The following is a 21691-nucleotide window of genomic DNA, read 5'->3' as shown; positions in this document are numbered from 1 at the left end:
ATCACATAAATGTTAAGCACACTGTGGCCAGGCACTGTTTTTTAACAGCTTGTTGAATATCACTTCAAACACTGATTTCATATTATAAAAATCCTAACTCTCTACCAGGAAAGTAATTTAGGAAAAATAAAAACTGAGTTGCTTAAAGCAAAATACCTTACATTTTAGAGGAAAACCATAGGCAGTAACCATTCTCTAACTCTGAAGGGATGCTGGTTTAGAATACAGATTTCTGGGCTCCTCTTCTCAGAGATTCTCATTTAGTAGGTGTGGGGAAAAGCCAGGGAATCTGAAATGATAAGTCTGCTCACCGCCCTGACCCCATACACCAGGTCATTCAAGGGCAAGTGGACATTCAGGGACCACATTTTGAAAAACATGGTTTAAAATCCTTGTCTCTGGATAACCCTAAACCAATAAGTGCTTCTGATTAAGTTTTCAGAGATCTGAGACTTTTTGACCCTTTATATACAGGAATGGTTTGAACTATTTTTAATGGAAGGTTTCCTAAGATGTAGTCCACATTTCTCTGTCATCTTACCTGAAGCATGTAAGGTATAATTAAATCATGATGACTGAAGACTTTATGATTATTATCATGGCTGATATGTGCTATAGTTGTAGAGAGCATTCAACCTAGAGTTGACCAAAACACTGATTCCTGAAGTGGCCCCAGAACTTGAAAAAGTTCCAAATGTCAGATTTAGCTTTTGAGTCTCTTTCCCAAGTGCAAAGTGGGGAACGTGCAGTTGCAGAACCTCAAGGGCAATACAGCATGGCTGCAGAATGAATGGAAAATATGAAAGCTGCCTTTGTAAAACTACAACTAGTGACAATTAACTTTGAAGGTCACTCAGATTTTATCTATTGGTATCTAGCAATATGGTAGGCTCTCTAATGTAACCATTCCTCTGGCTGAAAATAAAAATATGTTGGATAAAGTACACTGTAAATAATATTTTTAAATGCCTTAATGAGCTGGCAATAAAGTAAGGAATCTGTTATGAGTTACACTGTGTTCCCTCCAAATTCGTATGGTAAAGTTCTGACCCTCAGTATTTTAAAAAGTGACCTTGTTTGGAAAGAAGGTCATTGTAGAACAGATTAGTTAAGATGAAGCCTTCGGGGGTCAGCTGAGCCCTCATACAATGACGTGCATGTGTTTACTTACTCCGACTCTTTGCGACCCCATGGACTGTAGCCCACCGGGCTCCTCTGTCCATGGGATTATCCAGGCAAGAATAATACAGTGATGTCTTGCCTGGAAAATCCCATGGATGGAGGAGCCTGGTAGGCTGCCGCCCATGGGGTCACTAACAGTCGGACACGACTGAGCGACTTCACTTTCACACATTGGAGAAGGAAATGGCAACCACTCCAGTGTTCTTGCCTGGAGAGTCCCAGGGACGGGGAGCCTGGTGGGCTGCCGTCTATGGGATCACACAGAGTCGGACACGACTGAAGTGACTTAGCAGCAGCAGTCCTTATCAAAAGGGGATATTTGGACACAAACATGTACACAGGGAGGATGCCATGAGAAGATAAAGGCAGAGATAGAGGCGATGCTTCTATAAGCCAAGGAGAGAAGCCAGGCTTCTCTCACAGATCCTTCCCTCACGGCACTCAGAAGGAATGAACACTTCCAACATCTTCCTGCCTCCAGAATGATGAGACAATAAATTGATGGTGTTTTATGCCACCCAGTCAGTGGTACTCTGTTATATCAACCTTAGCAAACTAATACAAAACCCAACAACAGCCCTAGGAAACTAAAATAAAACACCAAAATGTAAGTGCAGACTAGAAGTCACTTTTAGAAAAGTGAAGACATTAGTAGACCTAATGCCTTCACAACCTTTGAGCTAATGATATTTAGCTACTCTCTTCACAGCCTCCCAGGAGGCTGAGTACCAGAAACGAAGCCCCAATCTGTCGCTGGCAAAGCCCACTGGGGTCCTTGGGATAAACAAGATGGAATCTAGAAGTTGGGTTAAGGTGTAACGTCTTCTGTGCTTAGTCTAGTGTCACTTGCCAACAGGGGGCTGGGTGCAGATGCCTTGCGCCTAACTCCTGGGATTCGAGTTCCCAGTGCAGAACTGCTGCGCCTGCCACCTCAGCTTGGCAGGCTGTGTGCAGGAGCCCTGCACAGGACACTGCAATCCAGGATGGCGAGGCCAGGCCTCGTGTGGAAGTGCTCTGCCTGGCACTTCAGTCTGACATTTGTCATTGTTGTTCAGTCACTATGCTGTGTCCGACTCTTTGCAGCCCATGCACTGCAGCCCTCCAGGCTCCCCTGACCGTCACTATCTCCCAGAGTTTGTTCAAATCCATGTCCATTGAGTCAATGATACTGTCTAACCATCTCATCCTCTGCTGCCCCCTTCTCCTCTTGCCCTCAATCTTCCCCAGCATCAGGGTCTTTTCCAACGAGTCAGCTCTTCGCATCAGGTGGCCAAAGTATTAGATCTTCAACTTCAGCATCAGTCCTTCCAATGAATATTCAGGGTTGATTTCCTATGGGATTGACTGGTTTGATCTCCTTGCAGTATCCTGGGACTCTCAAGAGTGTTTTCTAGCACCACAGTTTGAAAGTATCAACCCTTCATCACTCAGCCTTCTTTATGGTCCAACACATATCTGTGCATGCTACTGGAAAAACCATAGCTTTGACTATACGGACCTTTGTCAGTAAAGTGATATCTCTGTTTTTTAATATGCTGTCAAGGTTTAATGCTGTTTTTTTTAAATATGCTGTCATAGCTTTCCTTCTATGGAGCAAGCGTCTTTTAATTTCATGGCTGCAGTCACTGTCCGCAGTGACTTTGGAGCCCAAGAAAATAGTCTGTCACTGCTTTCACGCTTTCTCCTTCTATTTGCCATGAAGTGGTGGGACTAGACACCATGATCTTCATTTTTTTAATGCTGAGTTTCAAGTCAGCTTTTTCACTCTCCTCTTTCACCCTTATCAAGAGAATCTTTAGTTCCTCTTCACTTTCTGCCACTAGATTGGTAACATCTACATATCTGAGGTTGCTGATATTTCTCCTGGCAGTCTTAATTCCAGCTTGTGCTTCATCCAGTCCAGCATTTCACATGATGTACTCTTCACATAAGTTAAATAAGCAGGGTGACAATATACAGCCTTATCATACTCCTTTTCCAGTTTTGCACCAGTCTGTTACTTCATGTCTGGTTCTAACTGTTGCTTCTTAACCCACATACAGGTTTCTCAGGAGACAGGCAAGGTGGTCTGATATGCCCATCTCCTTGAGAATTTTCCACAGTTGCTTGTGATCCACAAAGTCAAAGGCTTTAGCGTAGTCAATGAAACAGAAGTAGACACTTTTCTGGAATTCCCTTGCGTTCTCCATGATCCAACAAATGTTAGAAATTTTGGTCTCTGGTTCCTCTGCCTTTTCTAAATCCAGCTTATACATCTGGATGTTCTCATTCGTGTAGTGCTGAGCCTAACTAGCTTAAAGAATTTTTAGCACAATCTTGCTAGCATGTGAAATGAGCACAATTACATGGTAGTTTGAACATTCTTTGGCCTTGTCCTTCTTTGGGACTAGAATGAAAACTGACCTCTTCCAGTCCTGTGGCCACTGCTGAGTTTTCCATACTTGCTGATATATTGACTGCACGTCTTCAACAGCATCATCTTTCAGGATTTTAAATAGCTTAGCTGGAATTCCGTTATCTCCATTGGCTTTGCTTGCAGTAATGCTTCCTAAGGCCCACTTGACTTCACACTCCAGGATGTCTGGCTCTAGGTGGGTGACCACACCATCGTGGTTATCTGAGTCATTAAGACTTAATTTTTTTTTTTTTGGTATAGTTTTTCTGTGTATTCTTGCCAGCTCTTCATAATCTCTTTTGCTTCTGTTAGGTCCTTACCATTTCTGTCCTTTATCAAGCCCATCTTTGCATGACATTCTCCCTTGATATATCCAGTTTTCTTGACAAGATCTCTAGTCTTTCCCATTCTGTTGTTTTCCTCTCTTTCTTTGCATTGTTCATTTAAGAACATCTTATCTCTCCTTGTTATTCTCTGGAATTCTGCATTCAGTGGGGTATATCTTTCCCATTCGTGCTTACCTTTCTCTGTCTGGCATAATATTTGCAAAACACCTGCATAGCCAACTGGCAAGAACTCCACCCCCTCTCTCTGCAGACAGAACCCTGTAAGGCAACTCGGCCAAGAGCCTGCCCAGGAAGGTGTGAATTCTAGAGCACAAGCTTTTCCATTCTTCACTCAAAGAATAAAGCTTTCCTTTGCTTCTGAACTGAATTAAATCTCATTCTATTGGCACAAATAACTCCAAGCAGGAGGACCCTCACGGGGCCCCAATTCAAAAGAGTTGGTAACAAATCCATATAAGGTACGAAGTTAAATTGCAGAAACCACCTGCAGACAAATGGTCTTAGACCAGTACAAGGAAAATTGCCTGTCTCAAAACCTGGGCATTAAGTGAAGGAGATAAATATTCCTCATGAAAAATCACATTCATAAGCATGTCCCCACAGCCTTTACTGCCTAAATTCACATTAGCTGAGTGGTCCAAATATCCAGCAGTGCCCTCAAGCATCTGGTAAGAGGTAACACAAATCCTCTCTAGAGGAATTCACCTTCAGTTGGCCTCGATGCAATATGAGCTTATCACCAAAAATCACAACACACACAAGTTAACAAGGTGCCATAAGTAAGAACGAAGAGAAATGAGAGCAGAATACAACCCATAAAGATCTTAGATATTGGAATCAGTGACCACAGGACACAAGATATACTAAGTTTAATGCATTTAAAAATAAAAGAAGCAATTGAAAATGTGAGTGAACAGAAAGAAACTATTTTAAGGCTATTCAGATTAGAAAAAGAATCAAACTGAAAATTAAAAAAAAAATATTAAAAACATGGGCTTCCCTGGTAGCTCAGACAGTAAAGAATCTGCCTGCAATGTGGGAGACCTGGGTTCAATCCCTGGGTTGAGACGATCCCCTGGAGGAGGGCATGGCAATCCACTCCAGTATCCTTGCCTGGAGAATCCCCTTGGGTCACAAAGAGTCACACACAGCTGAGCGACTAAACACAGCACAAAAGCTGATTAAATACAGCTGAGAATAGAGACTTGTAGAGACTGTTCAGAAAAAAAAGATGGAAAATATTGAACAAAAGGTTAAAAGAATAAGAATATATATTTTATATTTAATTGGATTTCTCAAAGGAGAATAAACAGAGAATGAGGGAGAAGAAGAGATAATGGCTAAGAGTTTTCCAAAATTGATTAAATAATAACCCACAGATTCAGGAAGACCAACAAATCTCATGCAATATAAACAAGAAATCACAGCTAAGACACATTCTTATAAATCTGCAGAATACCAAAGAGATGGTTTCTTTAAAAAAAAAAAATAGGGAACCAAATTACTCTCAAAAGAACAACAATTAGGCTGATAGCAAATTTCTCAACTTAAGCGATAGAAACCAGAAGATAGTGGAAAAAACATTCAATGTGGTAATAGAAGCGTAACTGCCACACCAGAATTTCATATGTAGTGAAAATATCTTTTAAGAACAAGGATAAGATAATGATATTTTCTGATAAACAAAATCTAAGAAAAAGTGATCCCAAACTGAAGAAATTTCTGGAGGATAAACCTTAGGAAGAAAGAAAATGCTCCCCGATGAAAGGTCTGAGATATAAAAAGAAATTATGAGCAAACAGTGATAACGATAAGGTAAACATTAAAGCTGTAAAAAGTAGTAACAATAATATATTGGAAGGTTAAAATAAAAAAGATAAAATTAAAATTCAAGTCAACAATATCTGCCTATCAGTGAGTACGGAGTGGGGGGAGCACTAATGGAGTTAAAATGTTTTAAATTCTCTGTATTTTTTGAGCAAAAATTAAGGATATTGATTAATTTTTAACTTTGAGAATTTATGCAGCTAACAAAATATAAATAAAATATACATATTTACTATATAGTGACAATAATTCAGAAGAAGGCCAGAATGTAGAGAAAAGGCAATAGAAAAGGTGGGCTATATAGAAAAGACAAAATAAGATAGTAGGTCTGTATGAGTAATCACAGTAGATGTAAGTAGAATGAATGCTCCATTTAAAACGTTGTTGTTTTTACTAACTAGATATCCAGGCAAGCACTAAAGAAAAAGAAAGTGTAGCTACATTAATATCAGTCAAAATAAAATTGAAGGCAAAAAGCATTAATAAAGATAAAATGACTTATTTCATAATGATAAAAGACACTGGGAAGATAGAACAATGTCAAACATGTATTTGTCTAGTTGTGTGTGTGTGTGTGTATATATATACACAAATATATGTATAACATATATATATTACAAAATATGTAACAAAATATAATTCAACAGTTAATAGAAATGAAAACCATCTATCACCATAGTGGCAGATTTTAACACACATCTCCTAGTAATTGATAAATTTAGCATTAAAAAATAATGAGGAAAAATACAGATTTGAATGATGTAATTGACACACTTCAGCTAATGCGTGTATACAACTGTTAAGTATATATTCTTTTCAATTATCTATGGGGCTTTCATAAAAATTGACCACATACAGAGCCACAGAGTAATGTGCAACAGATTTTAAAGGGTTATATCATATGCTTTCTGTCACAGGGCAGTTAAAATAGAAATTAATAATAAATATACACTAATATATATTTGGAAATTAAGAGATGTAATTCTAAGTAACTCATAAGTCAAAGAAGAAATGATAATGGAAACCAGAAAATATTTAAATCTTAATGATAATGAAAAACACTGTCTACCCAAATTAGTGGGATTTAGTTAAAACAATATATAGAGGGGAATTTATGGTGTTTAAATACTTAGGTCAGGGTAGAAGGGCTGGTGATTAATGAGTATTTTATAATAGTTTCTATTGTTGCAAGACAAATTATCCCAAGAGCTAATGGCGTAAACCAAAGCAATAAATATCTATCCTCTCTCACAGCTTTTGTGGGTTAGGATTTTGAAAGCCTGGCTACGTGGTTCTGGCTTGAGGTGTCTCGGAGGTTGCAGTCACATCATCTGAAGGCCACAATGCATCCACTTGCAAGGTCTTGGCCAGCAAGTTGGTGCTGGCTGTTGGCAGCAGGCGTCCGTTTCTCCCCACGTGGCCCTTCACAGAGGGCTGCCTGTGTGTGCTCACTGCGTGGTGACTAGGTTCTCCCAAGCGGGTGATCCAGAAGAGAAAAAGCCAGGCAGAAGCGATTCGTTCTTGTGACCTATTCTTGGAAGTCACACACTATCATTTTTGCCACTTTCTATTTGTGAGAAGTGAGTCACTAAGTCTGGCTCACAAGAGAAGGAAAATTCGGTCCCCCTTCCCCCCACACACATTTTTTTCTTTTTAAAGGAAAGAGTCTCAAAGCATTTTAAAACAATCACAATGAACTGAGCATCTACTCACTGTAGAGGTGAGGGAAAAACTCCAGCAAAATAAATCCCAAGGAAACAGAAGAAAGGCAATTTTAAATGATAACATCAGAGATTAAAAAAATAGTAAACAGATACACAATAATCTGCAGAGTCTAAATTTGGTTTTTTGAAAAAGTTGACAAAACTGACAACCTTCTAGTAAGACTAGTCAAGAAAAAAAGGAGCTATAAATAAGCAGTATGAGAAATAAGGAGGGAACAAGTTCAGATGGCACAGAGAATAAAGGAGGCATTGTGACTGCATTCTTTCAAAATATGATGATACTATACACAACTATCTGCCACTAGTTTTTTAAAATCATAAACAAAATGGATACATTTCTAGGAAACTGTAATCTACTAAAACTGACTTAACAAATAGAAAAACTGAATAATCATACAACAATTAAAAAAGCTAAGTCAGTAATTTAAAACCCTCCCTCAAAAGAACACTAAATTTAAAAAGTTTTACAGGCAAGCTTTACCAAGTAGAAAAATACACTAGTAATTCCAGTCTTAAATTATTCCAGAATATAGAAAAGGAAAAAAGAAGAGATACGAACAGTCTCTTAACTCCTTTTTTGAAGCAAGAATAACCTTGATAACAAAATCTAAAACTGTCATTGCAAAATAGGAAGATTACAGGTCAAATAGACCTAACACAGACATGAACATTCCTTAAGACATTAGTAAATCAAATCAAAAGTAAATTTCTACAAAGCAGCAGCAGAGAGTGTTCACAGTAGCACTGTTAATAATAAATAATGGGAGCAACTCAAATGCCTATCAATAGTAAAATGGATACTAGAAATTATGGCATATTAATATAATGGAATGTATTCAGCAATGAAAATGAAATATAGCTACAAGCAATAACATGGGTGAATCACTGGAGTATAATATTGGAAAAATAAGCCATGAAAGAAGATGTCATAAAATTTCATGAGATTAAGTCTAAAAACATGCAAAATGATTAAACATATGCGATAAAACTACAAAATCCAGGATGGTGCTTTCTCAAAGGGAAAAGAAGGTAATAGGATCAGAGAGAGGCACCTAAGATAAAAGAGGTAAGTGTATGTTCTTTATATTTTCTGCAAGTTTCATCAGCATTCTTTTATAGCTACTCAATGTTTAATTTAAAAATTCAAAACAACTAATAGAATGAGCTCTATTCTATTCTCCTAGTATGGTTCTCTTCCATTTCATATGCTCTAAGTTTGTTTACAGGGTGGGAAGGACAAGTGCAGCTCACCACTCCACAACAACAGGTGAGGATTTTCCCCAAGCTCTCCTGAATGTTGATTTTTCAAAGTTACCTGGGGACTTCCCTACTGGTCCAGTGGTTAAGAATCTGCCTGCCAATGCAAGGGACCAGTTTGATCCCTGGCCTAGGAAGATTCTACGGGGCCTAACTGCCCCAAACCACAACTACCGAGCCCATGCTCTCAAGCTCACGAATGGCAACAAGAGAAACCACCACAATGAAGAGCCCATGCACTGCATCTAGAGAAGGGTCCCCACTCTCTGCACCTAGAGAAAGCCCAAGCACAGCAACGAAGAGCCTGTGAAGCCATAAGTAAATAATAAGAGAAATCTGGAATATATGCCAGATAGAGTTCTTTGGTAATGTTGATTATCTATTGAAAGTGAAAGTCGCTCAGTTGTGTCCGACTCTTTGTGATCCCACGGACTGCATAGTCCATGGAATTCTCCAGGCCAGAATACTGAAGTGGGTAGCCCGTTCCCTTCTCCACGGGATCTTCCCAACCCAGGGATCAAACCCAGGTCTCCCAACATTGCAGGATGATTCGTTACCAGCTGAGCCACTCGGGAAGCCCTAGCCACATATTAAAACAACCACACCATTTGCTCTGTCATTTTAAGAAGTCTGTTTCAATCTTAACCACATTCCATCTACAAGTTAAAAAACTGGAAGGCTATTTAAGCTTTCAGTCATAATAACATCAAAAACTGTCCTGTGATTTTGGAATTTATCCAATCCAAATAGCACAGACAAAAAATTTTTGCTTGAATTCACTTTGCCTCTCTGATTGCTTAATCTTTTTGATTATTGTTCTAACTTGTCGCCTTTAACTATTGTAATAACACAATTTTTAGACTTTCATACCAAAATAACTACTTGGTTCATTGGAAGTAGAGGAGGAAGGTAGGCAAGAATCTGTGGTTTCACTGAAACTATAGTGTGTGTTTGACAGGCCAAAAAAAATATTCAACAGTAGTTCAATGGAAACACAGCTTTAGACAGCAAATGAACCAAAGACTATATATATATATATATACATACTGGTGGTGATAAATGCTCAATGGCTGAGAGGAGCAGTTCTGTTTATTCTGGTCTCTGATGGAGACCTGTTTTTTTCAGGTCCAACTCTTAGATGTGGACTGATTCTAAGCAGTTCAGATGGTAAAGAATCTGTCTGCAATGCAGGAGATCTGGGTTCGATTCCTAGGTTAGGAAGATCCCCTGGAGAAGGAAGTGGTTACCCACTCTAGCATGACTGCCTGGAGAATTCTATGGACAGAGGAGCCTGGCAGGCTACAGTCCATGGGGTCATAAAGAGTTGGACACGACTGAGTGACTAACACAAGTTAGTTGGCTCCAACTCTTTGAGAGGTTCAAGTGATTTAACTAAATCTTTAAGTATACATAATATGAATAAAACATGTTGAGACCTAGTATTTCAGTTTTATTGAGATATAGTTGACATAAAATTATGAGACATTTAAAATGTACATCATGGTGATTTCCTGTCCATAGACATTGTGAAAGGATTACACCCATCTCGTTAATTAACACTTTCATCACCTCATGTATTTATCCTCGGGTGGGGGGGGGCAGTGAGAACATTTAAGTTTTATTCTTTTAGCAAATTTCGTTACACAGCGCAGTGTTATCACTACAGTCACCACGTTTTCATTAGATCCTCAGACCCTTTTTATCTTATAACTGAAACTTTGTACCCTATTACCAACATCTCCTTATTTCCCATACCTTGTAACCCTGGCAACCACTTTTCTCCTCCGTTTCTATCCTTTGATGTTTTTTTAGATTTCACATTTAAGTGATACTATGCAGTATTTCTCTTTCTCTGTCTGGCTTATTTTTGATTTATTACATTTAAAGTATTCCAACCTATGTCCTCACAAGCCTTTACAAATCAGAATTTTTATTTAAACTGTATAACACCATATATGGTTTGTATTTTATACTATACAAAATTTAACCAGTAAACAGCTACATTGAGAAGTATTTTATTTCCCAAGCATAATTAAACTAAAAAATATAGTCATGTTTAGCTGGTGGACAAAATACCAAGGTATCAGATAGTGCTACTTATCAAGAAACCAGACATATCCCCGGTCTCAGATGACCTCTGGTGAATGGCTACAGGTTTGCTTCAGTTTGGACCATGCAAACGTGTCACAAGAGTAACTTGATTTAATAGTAATGTGCTTTGAATGACTGAAAGATGGAAAATTCTTTTAAAAAGTAATGTCGAAGGAATTTCCCTGGTGGTCCAGTGGTGAAGATTCTGCCTGCCAATGCAGGAGACACATGTTCAGTCCCTGGCCTGGGAAGATTCCACATGCCGCACAGCAACTAAGCCCACGAGCTGCAACTACTGAGCCTGAGTGTTGCAAGCCTCACGTCTCGAGCCTGTGCTCTGCAAGAAGAGAAGCCACTGCGATGAGAAGACTGTGCACCACAAAGAAGAGTAGCCCGTGCTTGCCACAACTAGAGAAAGCCCGCATGGAGCAATGAAGACCCAGAGCAGCCATAAATAAGTAAATAACTTTTTTTAAAAGTAATGTTGGAAAGGCAATATGGTATGTTTAACTGAGATGTCAAAGACTAGGTGTCAGGACAACTGCTCTTCTACCACTCACTAGCTGTGACCTTGGACAAGTAAGTTACTATCTGATCCTTATCATAAACTCTGAAGGGATGCAACAGGTGATCACTAAGATCCTTTCCAAATTTAGAGTTTTATGAATAGTAAACAAGGGTCAGAGAGGGGGAAATGATAACGTCTTAAGAAAAAATGACATTCACATACGAATGTCACATATTCAGAATATGTTGAGTATTACCTGTGTAAGGCAAAGGGCACACTAACTCAAGAAGAGACCAGTCTCCAAGCAGAGAGAATCCTTTAAAAGTTTTTGTTGGGGACAGTCTATGAAAACTGGAAATTGATGTCTACAGTAATTAGCAAACATTTTTGCTTACAACACTAGAGGTTTTAATGCATTGAAACACATGTGGACAATGAAATTCTTTTTATAAGTAAAAACATTCAAAGAGATGTTTATAAAAAATGTACTTTCATTTATGTCCAAACATCATTCATTTGCAGTAAAGTGTCCAAAAGAGTCCAATCACCACTGCGTGTATGTGTACTCAGCCTCTCAGTCGTGCCCAACTCTGCGACTCTATGGACTATAGCCCCCCAGGCTCCTCTGTGGGATTTCCCAGACAAGAACACTGGAGTGGGTTACCATTTCTTTCCCTAGGAGATCTTTCTGACCCAGGGATGGAACCCTCGTCTCCAACATCTCTTGCCTTGGCAGGCAGATTCTTTACCACTGAGCCACCTAGGATCCCCAAGCACAGTTAGAATTCTCTAATTCATAGATATGTGTGTATACAAATATAAGCATACACCATAAAACCAGAAATATGTTTTCAAATATCAAAAGGAAAAGTCACTGTATATTTTCAGTTAAAATTGATTGATGCCCATATCAGACACTTAGTCCCTCAAGTAATAAACTTGTTTCATAAGTGGTGATGGGTGTTCAAATAAACACACCAAAAAGGATTTGCTCTAGCTAATTTGAATTATATGACTCTTTTCTGTTTTAAACTTCAATTTAATTCAGCAGCATTAATTGAACACTTAAAATGTGCAAGTGTCAAAATCCAATCTAACACAGGCATTTGATTTGACATGGGATTTCTGGGATAAGAGCTCAAGGCATACAACTCTGACAGCAACTGATTCCAAAGTTTAATCACTATTACAGCTCCACATTCAGCCTAACTCACTCCATCACACACACCCTTGGATGACATAAATGTAATACGTGATTGAACTAGTCCCAGTTAAAGCAGAAGTCTGCGAAGTGTCTTTACATAATTGTGTTCTCTTCATCAAGAAAGACGTGACTTTTTATATATTAATACTGTCTTTTCCAATTCAGGGGCCCTTATGCTTCCCAGATATTCTCCTGTGCCCTCTTTATGATGACAGCAACTGGTGTTTGTGTAGTGGCAGTCCTGGCTGTTCTTCAAGCTGGCAGAGTACTGTTGAGCAAAACTTTGCCAGCATTCCACCTTCGTTCCAGAATCACCTTCTTCCAGTGATGACGCCCTAACGTGTGACTCCTTTATCACTCAAATCCTTTATGCTTTATACTGACAATTCCTTCACTTACTCATGCCAGTGTATTCATGAATTAGGCCAAACCACATTTATAATTATCATCTCTAAAAATCACACAAATTCTGAAATCAGCTTTACTTTCGTTGTTAATTCATTAGTGTCTTTGAACCATTTTAAGAAACACAAGATATTTACCTGAGCACTGCAGGACACAAGGGCTTCCCAGGTGGAGCTAGTGGTAAAGAACCCACCTACCAATGCAGGAGACGTAAGAGACGTGGGTTTGATCCCTGGGTCAGGAAGATCCCCTGGAGGAGGACATGGCAACCCATTCCAGTATTCTTGCCTGCAGAATCCCGTGGACAGAGGAGCCCGGCAGGCTACAGTCCATAGGATTGCACAGAGTCAGACACAACTGAAGCAACTCAGCATGCAAGCGCACAGAGGGGCACAGGATGGTGCAAGATTTACCTTTAGGAATTTACAATAGAGTTAGAGAACTAGGTACCCAGACATGAAAATGAACATCGTAGGCATCCAATCACTGGAACAGATAATAGACACAAGTGAAGTTATTCTTGGGGCCTTCACGGCAGGGGTCAGTCTGAAGCTTGTTCTTAAAGGAGCAAGAGAGGTGAAGAGGTGAGGAATGAAATGTTTCAGGTGTATGTGAAGGTCCAAAATGTCTAGGTAAAGCTTCCATTAAAAGCATGTGGGAGTGGTAGGGCAGCAAGGTTGGGGGAGAGGAAGCTTGTACTTGAGAAGAGGAGGAAATCAGGCACACACAACCAGTCTCTTTGGAATAAAGTGCTTCATTTTTTTGAAAATGGCAGTGCCACTGAAGGCTTTTAATAAAAACAATTGTGTTTAAATATGATTTATCTGACCATTACACGTGAAAGGAGATGGAAGTAATTGGGAAAAGTAAAATCAGCTGAAAGCCTCTTAGAACGTTTTTTATGAGTCCAAAGCAGGTTGGTAGTAGTGAACTTGAAATAAACTACAGAAGAGACATTGGCAATTGAGTGGGGGAGTCAAAGAGCCTAAATGAGTTACTGAATTTCACATGGACTTGGTATTCCTAATGAACACGTTGCTTAAATGTTTAACGGTAAAATCACAGATCCATGTAGTGAGTGAAGTTAGTATTTAACACAAGATCACCCACCTATTTTGCATTAATGTTTACAGATTTGGGGTGCAAACATCTGTAGGCTACCTCAACACACTCCCCATACTTTGCCCTCCATGGGCATATTTGCAACCATAGGAGGGGCGATATATTTGTAGAGCCAGGTGCCAGGCCTTCAGTCAACAGCTTCTCCTCTGTCTTCGAGGAGCTTAAAAGTTATATCCTCTCTCCAAGGTTAGTCGTGGCTTCGATGACCACATGCAGGCTGTTGACTTCCCACCTGTGTCTGCACTCCGGGACTGTGCTCCTGCTCTCCAGCATTGTCCGGGCATCCGTCTACAAGACTCTCTCACCTGGATGTCCCTAGACTTCCCCAGCTCAACACCTGCAACACTCAACACAAACTTCCCCTGGAAACTGCTCCTCTTTTTTTTTTTTTAAATTAATTAATTAATTTGGCTATGCCAGGTCTTAGCTGCAGCACGTAGAATCTTCGATCTTAGTTGCAAGATTTGGGATCTTTCAACTGGGGCATGTGGGATCTAATTGCCTAACCAGGGGTTGAACCCAGGCCCCCTGCACTGGAAGCATGGAGTCTTAGCCACTGGCTGACCAGGGAAGTCACTGAAGCCTGCTCCTCTTTCACAGAAGGTGCCTACCATCTCAGAGAAAGGCAGAAAACTGGAGTTCTTCCTTGGGTTCTCCCACCACCTCAGTCTGCACATGATCTATCCTTAAGTTCTGTTGATTCTACTTCTGGAGATCTCTCTCATTCAGCCACCTCTTGCCACCTCCACTGTGGCAAGCTACCTTGTTGGTGCAAGTTACCACTATCTGTTGCCTGCCAAAGCTGCCTAAGTGGCCTCCTGGCATCCCAGTGGCTACCTTCCATCCACTGCCCACGCAGCAGCCAGTGTGTGTGACCTTCCTAGCATGAAAATATGACTGAGTTGCTTCTGTGCTTGGAACCCTTCAATGGTTTCCAACTGGTACTCGAATAAAGTGCAAATCCCTTAATATGCTTCACACAGCCCTTTATAGTCTGACTCCATCTCTCGATCCTCACTTGGCATCTCTCTCCTCTCTGAGCATCAGCCACATGAAATTCTTTTAGTTCCTCTGATAGTCTATGCTTTGACTCTCTTCCAGCCCCAACAAATCCTATTCCTCCTGCCAGGAACACTTCTCCCCCTTCCTGAAAATTCTTATGCCAAGGAATGTTTTTCCTGAGCTGGAAGGACAGAATTCACATTGATAATGATCATTATTCCACATTGCATGTGTACAGCCCTTTATGTATGCTAATAGTTTTAACTACAACTCTGTAACTACAAGGACCATATTTTGCAATGGTGTTGGAGAAGACTCTTGAGAGTCCCTTGGACAGCAAGGAAATCAAACCAGTAAATCCTAAAGGAAATCAACCCTGAATATTCATCGGAAAGACTGATGCTTTAGCTACCTGATGTGAAGAGGCGACTTACTGGAAAAGACCCTGATACTGAGAAAGATAGAAGGCAGAAGGAGAAGGGGACAACAGAGGACGAGATGGTTGGATGGCATCACCAACTCAATGGCCCATGAGTTTGAGCAAGCTCCGGAAGATGGTGAAGGACAGGGAAGCCTGGTGTGCTGCAGTCCGTGGGGTCGCAAAGAGTCAGACACAACTAAGTGACTGAACAATGACAACATCTCTGTAACTACAAGGATCATATTTTGCAAACTACAATTATGAATAGAATTTTGGACAACAGGACTGTCTTAGAACATCTTGGCTTTATATAAGACTCATTTTTGGAGCAGTGGGCATTTAGAACACTTGACTTCTCCCATCTGGGACAAGGCACTGCAGTAAAATTCCAAAAGGAGAGAGGAGAGCAATTGCTCGAGGCACGTGTCGTGCGATGGGACTGATTACGTACTGGCAGCCCAAACTGTGCCACTCTAGTATGAGGATTCTTTTGAGCTGAAAACAATCAAAGCCCCAAAAGATTCAGGAAGAGCCTCTTAACTTCCCCTTTACTGACTAAAAGAATTAAGGTAGGCGGACTGTCCTAGAAAGAAGATACCACCATAGATAAGTGTAGTAAAGTATTAGGTGTGGTAGACAGGAACCTAGTAAAGCCTTTTGATCAAAGTCCTCTCTGTGTCCCATGGTCATTTTTAACTTTTTACTTTGTATTGGAGTATAGCTGATTAACATTGTCATGATAGTTTTAGGTGGACAGCAAAAAGACTCAGCCATACATATACATGTATCCAGTCTCCCCCAAACCTCTCTCCCATCCAGGCTGCCACATAACACTGAGCAGTTCTTATTTCTATACAATAGGTTCTTGTGGCTCTACATTTTGAATATAGCAGTGTGAATACAGGTCCATCTCAAACTCTCTAACTATCCCTTCTCCCCTTCCTTGCCCCTGGCAACCATGAGTTCGTTCTCTGTGAATCTGTCTGCTTCTGTTTTGTAAATAAGTTCATCTGTTCATGTCCTTTTAGATTCTGCATATAAGGGATGTTTCTGCTTCTCTGACTCACTCAGTATGACACTTTCTAGGTCTATCCATGTTGCTGCAAATGGTATTATTTCATTCTTTTTGATGGCTGCATGATATTCTATTGTATTTATGTACCACATCCTCTTTATCCATTCCTCTGTTGATGGGTGTGTTTCACTGTCTTTAGATGGCCCAGCAAACATTTGTTCACCAAATATTAACACTGCTAGCTTCCTATGAATTTAGAACCCTGAATTACCTACTTCCCTTTGAAGCTTCAGACCGCCCACTTCCTTCTCCATAGTTCAGAATATATATAAATCTCACCATATCTTGCTATCTTTGAAATTCTTCACACTTAAGTGAATTCCCCATCCACAGGTTATAAATTTGGTTTTCTACTGTTAATCTATCTTCTGTTACTTTAACTGCCAGCCAAAAGAACTAAAGGGGAAATTTCTCCTCCCCTTTCCCCCTCCCACAATGGGCTTCATATTTAGTCCAGTGTGTTGGAAGGGGGATGCTAAAGATTACTCTTGTGGAATTTTCTTATGCCTGCTCAATGAAAGAGTGTCAAAAATAAAAACAACAGAGGCTTCCCTGGTGATCCAGATGTTAAGAATCTGCTTTTCAATGCAGGGGATATAGGTTCAATTCCTGGACTGAGAACTAATATCCCACATGCTGTGGACGGCTAAGCCTGCACTCTACAACTAGAGAGAAGCCCGCATGCTGCAACTAAGACCCAATGCAGCCAAAAATAAATAAATAAATATGTAAATATTTAAATAAATAAAAATTTTAAAAAATAACAACCACACACACATACACACATACCTCTGTGCTTCTTAGGAGTGTAAATAATCTTTGAGGCACCCAAAGGAAGCACTGTCTCTTGAAGGAAAGAGGAGCAGACAGCTCTCTACTTGTTCTTACCTGCCTTGGAATATAGCCTTATTGTCCAAGAGTAGGGTGTAATTGGGTCCTTTGTCAGGGTTAAATATGGACAAACCCCCTCCATAAGCAGGAAGAGAAGAAGTAGTTCCAGATTCAGGATGGATGGACATGGGTACCTAGACCAGTTTGAACCCAGAACTCCCAGGGTAAGTGACCTGGACTGTGTGGTGGGAATTTGAGCACAGCAGGAGGTATCCTGGGACCACCCCCCCACCCCACCAAGTGACAGAAATCCTGGGGGGAACTCACCACGAAGGTAATAAGATGATCTTCCCTGAAAGATCTCTTGAGGGCATTATGCTAAGTGAAATAAGTCAGACAGAGAGAAACAAATACTGTACGATCTCACTTACATGTGGAATCGTGAAAAAAAAAAAAAAAAACTGAACTCATAGAAGCAGAGAACAGATTGGTTGTTTCCAGGGGAGATGGGGGTAGGATGAATGAAGGGGGTCAAATGTACAAACTTCCAGCTATAAAATAAAATCAGGGGATGTACTGTACGGCATGGTGACTATCGTTAACAATACTGTATTGTATATTACAAAGTTGCTAAGAGAAGAGATCTTAAAAGATCTCATGAGAAAAAAATTCTGTTAACTTCTTGAGTTAACAGGTGTTAACTAAACTTGTGCTGATCATTTTACAATGATCATATATTAAAACATTACATTGTACACCTGAAACTAATAACAATGCTATATGTCAATTATCTCTCAATAAAACTAGGGAACAAAGATCCCTGAGGACCTGTGAATGGACAGATATGATGCTGCTAGGATATCTCAGACCTAATTCTCAGCAGCAGCACTTCCTGGCCTGAGAGCCCATCGACAACAATACAAGCGTACAGCCCAGACCCTAGTCGCCTGGGGATGGAGGTCAGCAGGCTCTCCGTAGCCCCTTCAGGGTTCCTGGTGCTATCACAGCATTCATTTGATACCTATTTCTAAACTCTTCAGGTAATTATGGAAAAAAATAATGGTTAACTGGGAGTTTGTGAAATCTCTTAATGGTTTACTCAAGATCCTACAAAGAATAACAGGGAGAGATTGAAACCCCAAAAAAGTGACTCAGTAAAGATAAGTGGTACATTGTGTGGTCAAAAACAAAGAAACAGGCAAGAGAGGAGAGATCCATGGGCTCATTGGCCCATTGCCATCAAGAACAGTTCTCTACAATGTTCTGAAGGTCTCTGGTTCTGACGGGAGCCACAGGAAGGTCTGCCAAGTCACGCTAAGTCTGCAGAAAACCTCAGTGAGTTTTCTGGACAGAGGAATGTGACACAGAAGAACTAGGGCCATATGACTAGACCTCATTATCTCAGTGCCTTTGATAACATACTGGAGAGCAGAGTGGGGTTTTGAATCGACTGATATCTTCCATAAATGGACTCTAAATGCAGGCTTACAATGCTTCCAAAAACTCCCCAGAGAAATTCCTATTATGTACATGGAGGGAGAATGAAGCCAGCCCCCTCTGGCTGGGTAGAGAACATTCTCTGCTGAGTGAAACTTCATGGTTCTTGTGTTCAGTGCCAATGGCATGTTCACACTAGACCATGGCCCTGCACACAGACAGGCAGGTGAATCGAAAAAATGAGTAAGATGGTGCAGGCAGTGCTGGGCAATTCTCTGCTCTCTAAAACATCAAAACCACAAGGCAAGATATCAATAAGGGTGACATTTCTATAAAGTCCCTAATGAGTTATGAGCCAGTATTATGACGAATGTTACTCAGAATTGCTATAGCAAAATAGAGCGACACTATCTTTTTCCATTAGCCTCCTATCACTACACCAGCTAAAATCAAGAACTGGTTGAGAAGCATCACTAGCGGCTTTTGCTCTGTGGAACTGACACTCTCAGGGAAACCTCAGAACTTTAAAGTAAGTGTACAATGCGTGTGTGTGTTCAGTTGTTCAGTCACGTCTGACTCTTTGCGATCCCATGGACTGTAGCCCACCAGGCTCCTCAGTCCATGGGATTCTCCAGGCAAGAATATTGGAGTGGGTAGCCATTTCCTTCTCCAAAGTATACAATGCAGTTAGCTTTATTAGGAAATAAAGGCACAGAAGAATGAGGTGACCCAACTCAAATGTCACCTGCCCAGAGAGGCCTCCTCTGACCAGCCTTCTCCATTCTTCCCAGTGCAACAACTTCCAGTTACTCTGTAACATATATCTTTGACAACCATCAAGTTGTCTTCTGAATTGGTGCATGTGTTTGTCCCTCCTTCCTGTTTGAATGTAGACCCCAGAGAGAGGGAATTTGCATGGTTCATTATTCTATTCTTAATACCTTTAGAGAGGCTGGCACAGAGTAAGCTCTCAATAACACTTTACTGGTTACCTTTCCAACTGCCAAATGACAAAGAGCTCAATTATCTGTAACAGAAGGCCTTGTGGAGTCCAGAAAAACCAGTATTCATATCAACTTTTCAAAAATATCACATACCAGCATGAGCAGTCTTTTTTATTACAGACATAACAATTAAATCGGTATATAGAGGCAACATGGTCTGAAGCAATGCCACGCCAAGTGTGGTCTGTGGACCAACAGCATCAGCATCTCTCGGCAGTTTGTTAGAAAAGCAAAATCAGGGCCCCACCACAGACCCAGTGAATGTCTGTGGGTGGAACCAAAAAAATTCTGTTCAGCAAGTTTTCCAGGTGATTCTTCTGTACCCTAAAGTTTTGAGTAACCAATTTGGAAATAAAAGTGAGAAAAATGAAATGTCATAAGGACTAGGATTTTCTTAGGGATAACTGGTTCATTCTTGATGTCATTGAGATTTTTTAAAAGTCAGGACAGGGGCCTCCCTGGTGGTCCAGTGGTTAAGAATCCACCTTGCAATTCAGGGAACACCGGTTCAATCCCTAGTCCGGGAAGATGCCACATGCCACGGAGCATCTAAGTCCAAGCACCGAAACTACTGAAGCCCCCATGCCTAGAGTCTGTGCTTTGCATCAAGAGAAGCCACTGCAGTGAGAAGCCTGCTCATCGCAGCTAGAGAAAGCCCATGTGCAGTAACAAAGACACAGCCAAAAATAAATAAAATTAAAATAAATATTTAAAAAAACAATCAGGACAGAAGAGGAGGAGGAGGCATTATACTCAAAATCATATACATGAATATGGTGCTCTGCCTACACGGGCCCTCAGACACCTACTTCATGTCCTGCTTCACTGAGGCTCCCCTGCCCTGGGCTTCCCAGATGGAACTAGCAGTAAAGAACCTGCCTGCCAATGCAGAAGACATAAGAGACGAGGGTTCGATTCCTGGGTCAGGAAGATCCCCTGGAGGAGGAAATGGCTACCCACTGCAGTATTCTTGCCTGGAGAATCCCATGGACAGAGGAGCCTGGCGGGCTACAGTCCATGAGGTTGCACAGAATTGGACACCACCGAGCAACTTGGCACGCAAGCACACACACGCAGCACACCCTGCCCAGATGAAGCAGCTAGCAAATCGACGGCGCTCCTTGTGTACGAAACTCACACTTCGCTCAGCTTCCCTCTCCTTCCCCAAGGCAACACCACCTGTGGCTCTTTCAAGAAATCACTCTACAGCTGACTGACCAGGCCAAGCGAGAAAAGGCAGCCCAGCGGGGGACCAGCGGGCAGCCGCGCCTACCATGATTTAGATGTCTGATGCAGTCACTCAGGAGCGCACTGAACTTCTTCTGGTCAGCGGCCTCCCGGAAGCAGAAGTAGCCGTGTCTGAGGAAGGGCTGCCACAGGTACACCGGGAAGTCCTTGGGCAGGACCACAAAGGGCTGCGTGTTCTCCTTCTCACTGGACGCTGAGGAAACATGGAAAACACCGAGACATTTTAAAATGTGTATGTCTTATTTAAAATTCCTATTTCAGGCTGTGAGAGTTTCCTTCAGACTGTGGGGCAAGCCAGTGGGCTGAAAAGGTGGTATGAAGTGTCTTTGCAGGGTCGGGGAAAAGGAGAGTTCAGGCTCCCTTCGCATCCCGCACCAGCTTCCCCTGCCTCACTTGAGCAGGTGGCCTCACCTCCCGTCCACAGGGACGGCCAAGGCCGTCAGACACAATCGAGCTCAGCTTCCTCACCTGGAATGAGCCACACTCAGAGCTGGGTCTTTCCTCAGCTGCCACTGTGTCCGCCTGTTGGACACTCACCCTACCAGCTCCTGATTCACCAGGTCTGCTCTCTGCTCTCCACTCTCTTCCCGCCCGCCCCCCACCCCCACCCG

At 41.2% G+C, this 21691-nt stretch overlaps 1 protein-coding gene across 1 annotated transcript in view; it reads right to left on the bottom strand.

The window, feature by feature from the left end:
• NIBAN1 (niban apoptosis regulator 1) overlaps positions 1-21691 on the bottom strand; it is a 171444-nt gene that overhangs the window by 61667 nt on the left and 88086 nt on the right. Inside the window, exon 5 of the mRNA XM_043484731.1 lies at positions 21106-21273. Coding sequence (XP_043340666.1) covers positions 21106-21273 — 168 coding nt within the window. The remainder of the gene's footprint in view (positions 1-21105; positions 21274-21691) is intronic.

Source organism: Cervus canadensis, chromosome 13 (genome assembly GCF_019320065.1).
Source record: "Cervus canadensis isolate Bull #8, Minnesota chromosome 13, ASM1932006v1, whole genome shotgun sequence".
Classification (NCBI taxonomy): domain Eukaryota; kingdom Metazoa; phylum Chordata; class Mammalia; order Artiodactyla; family Cervidae; genus Cervus; species Cervus canadensis.
This window is presented reverse-complemented; position numbering and strand designations above follow the sequence as displayed.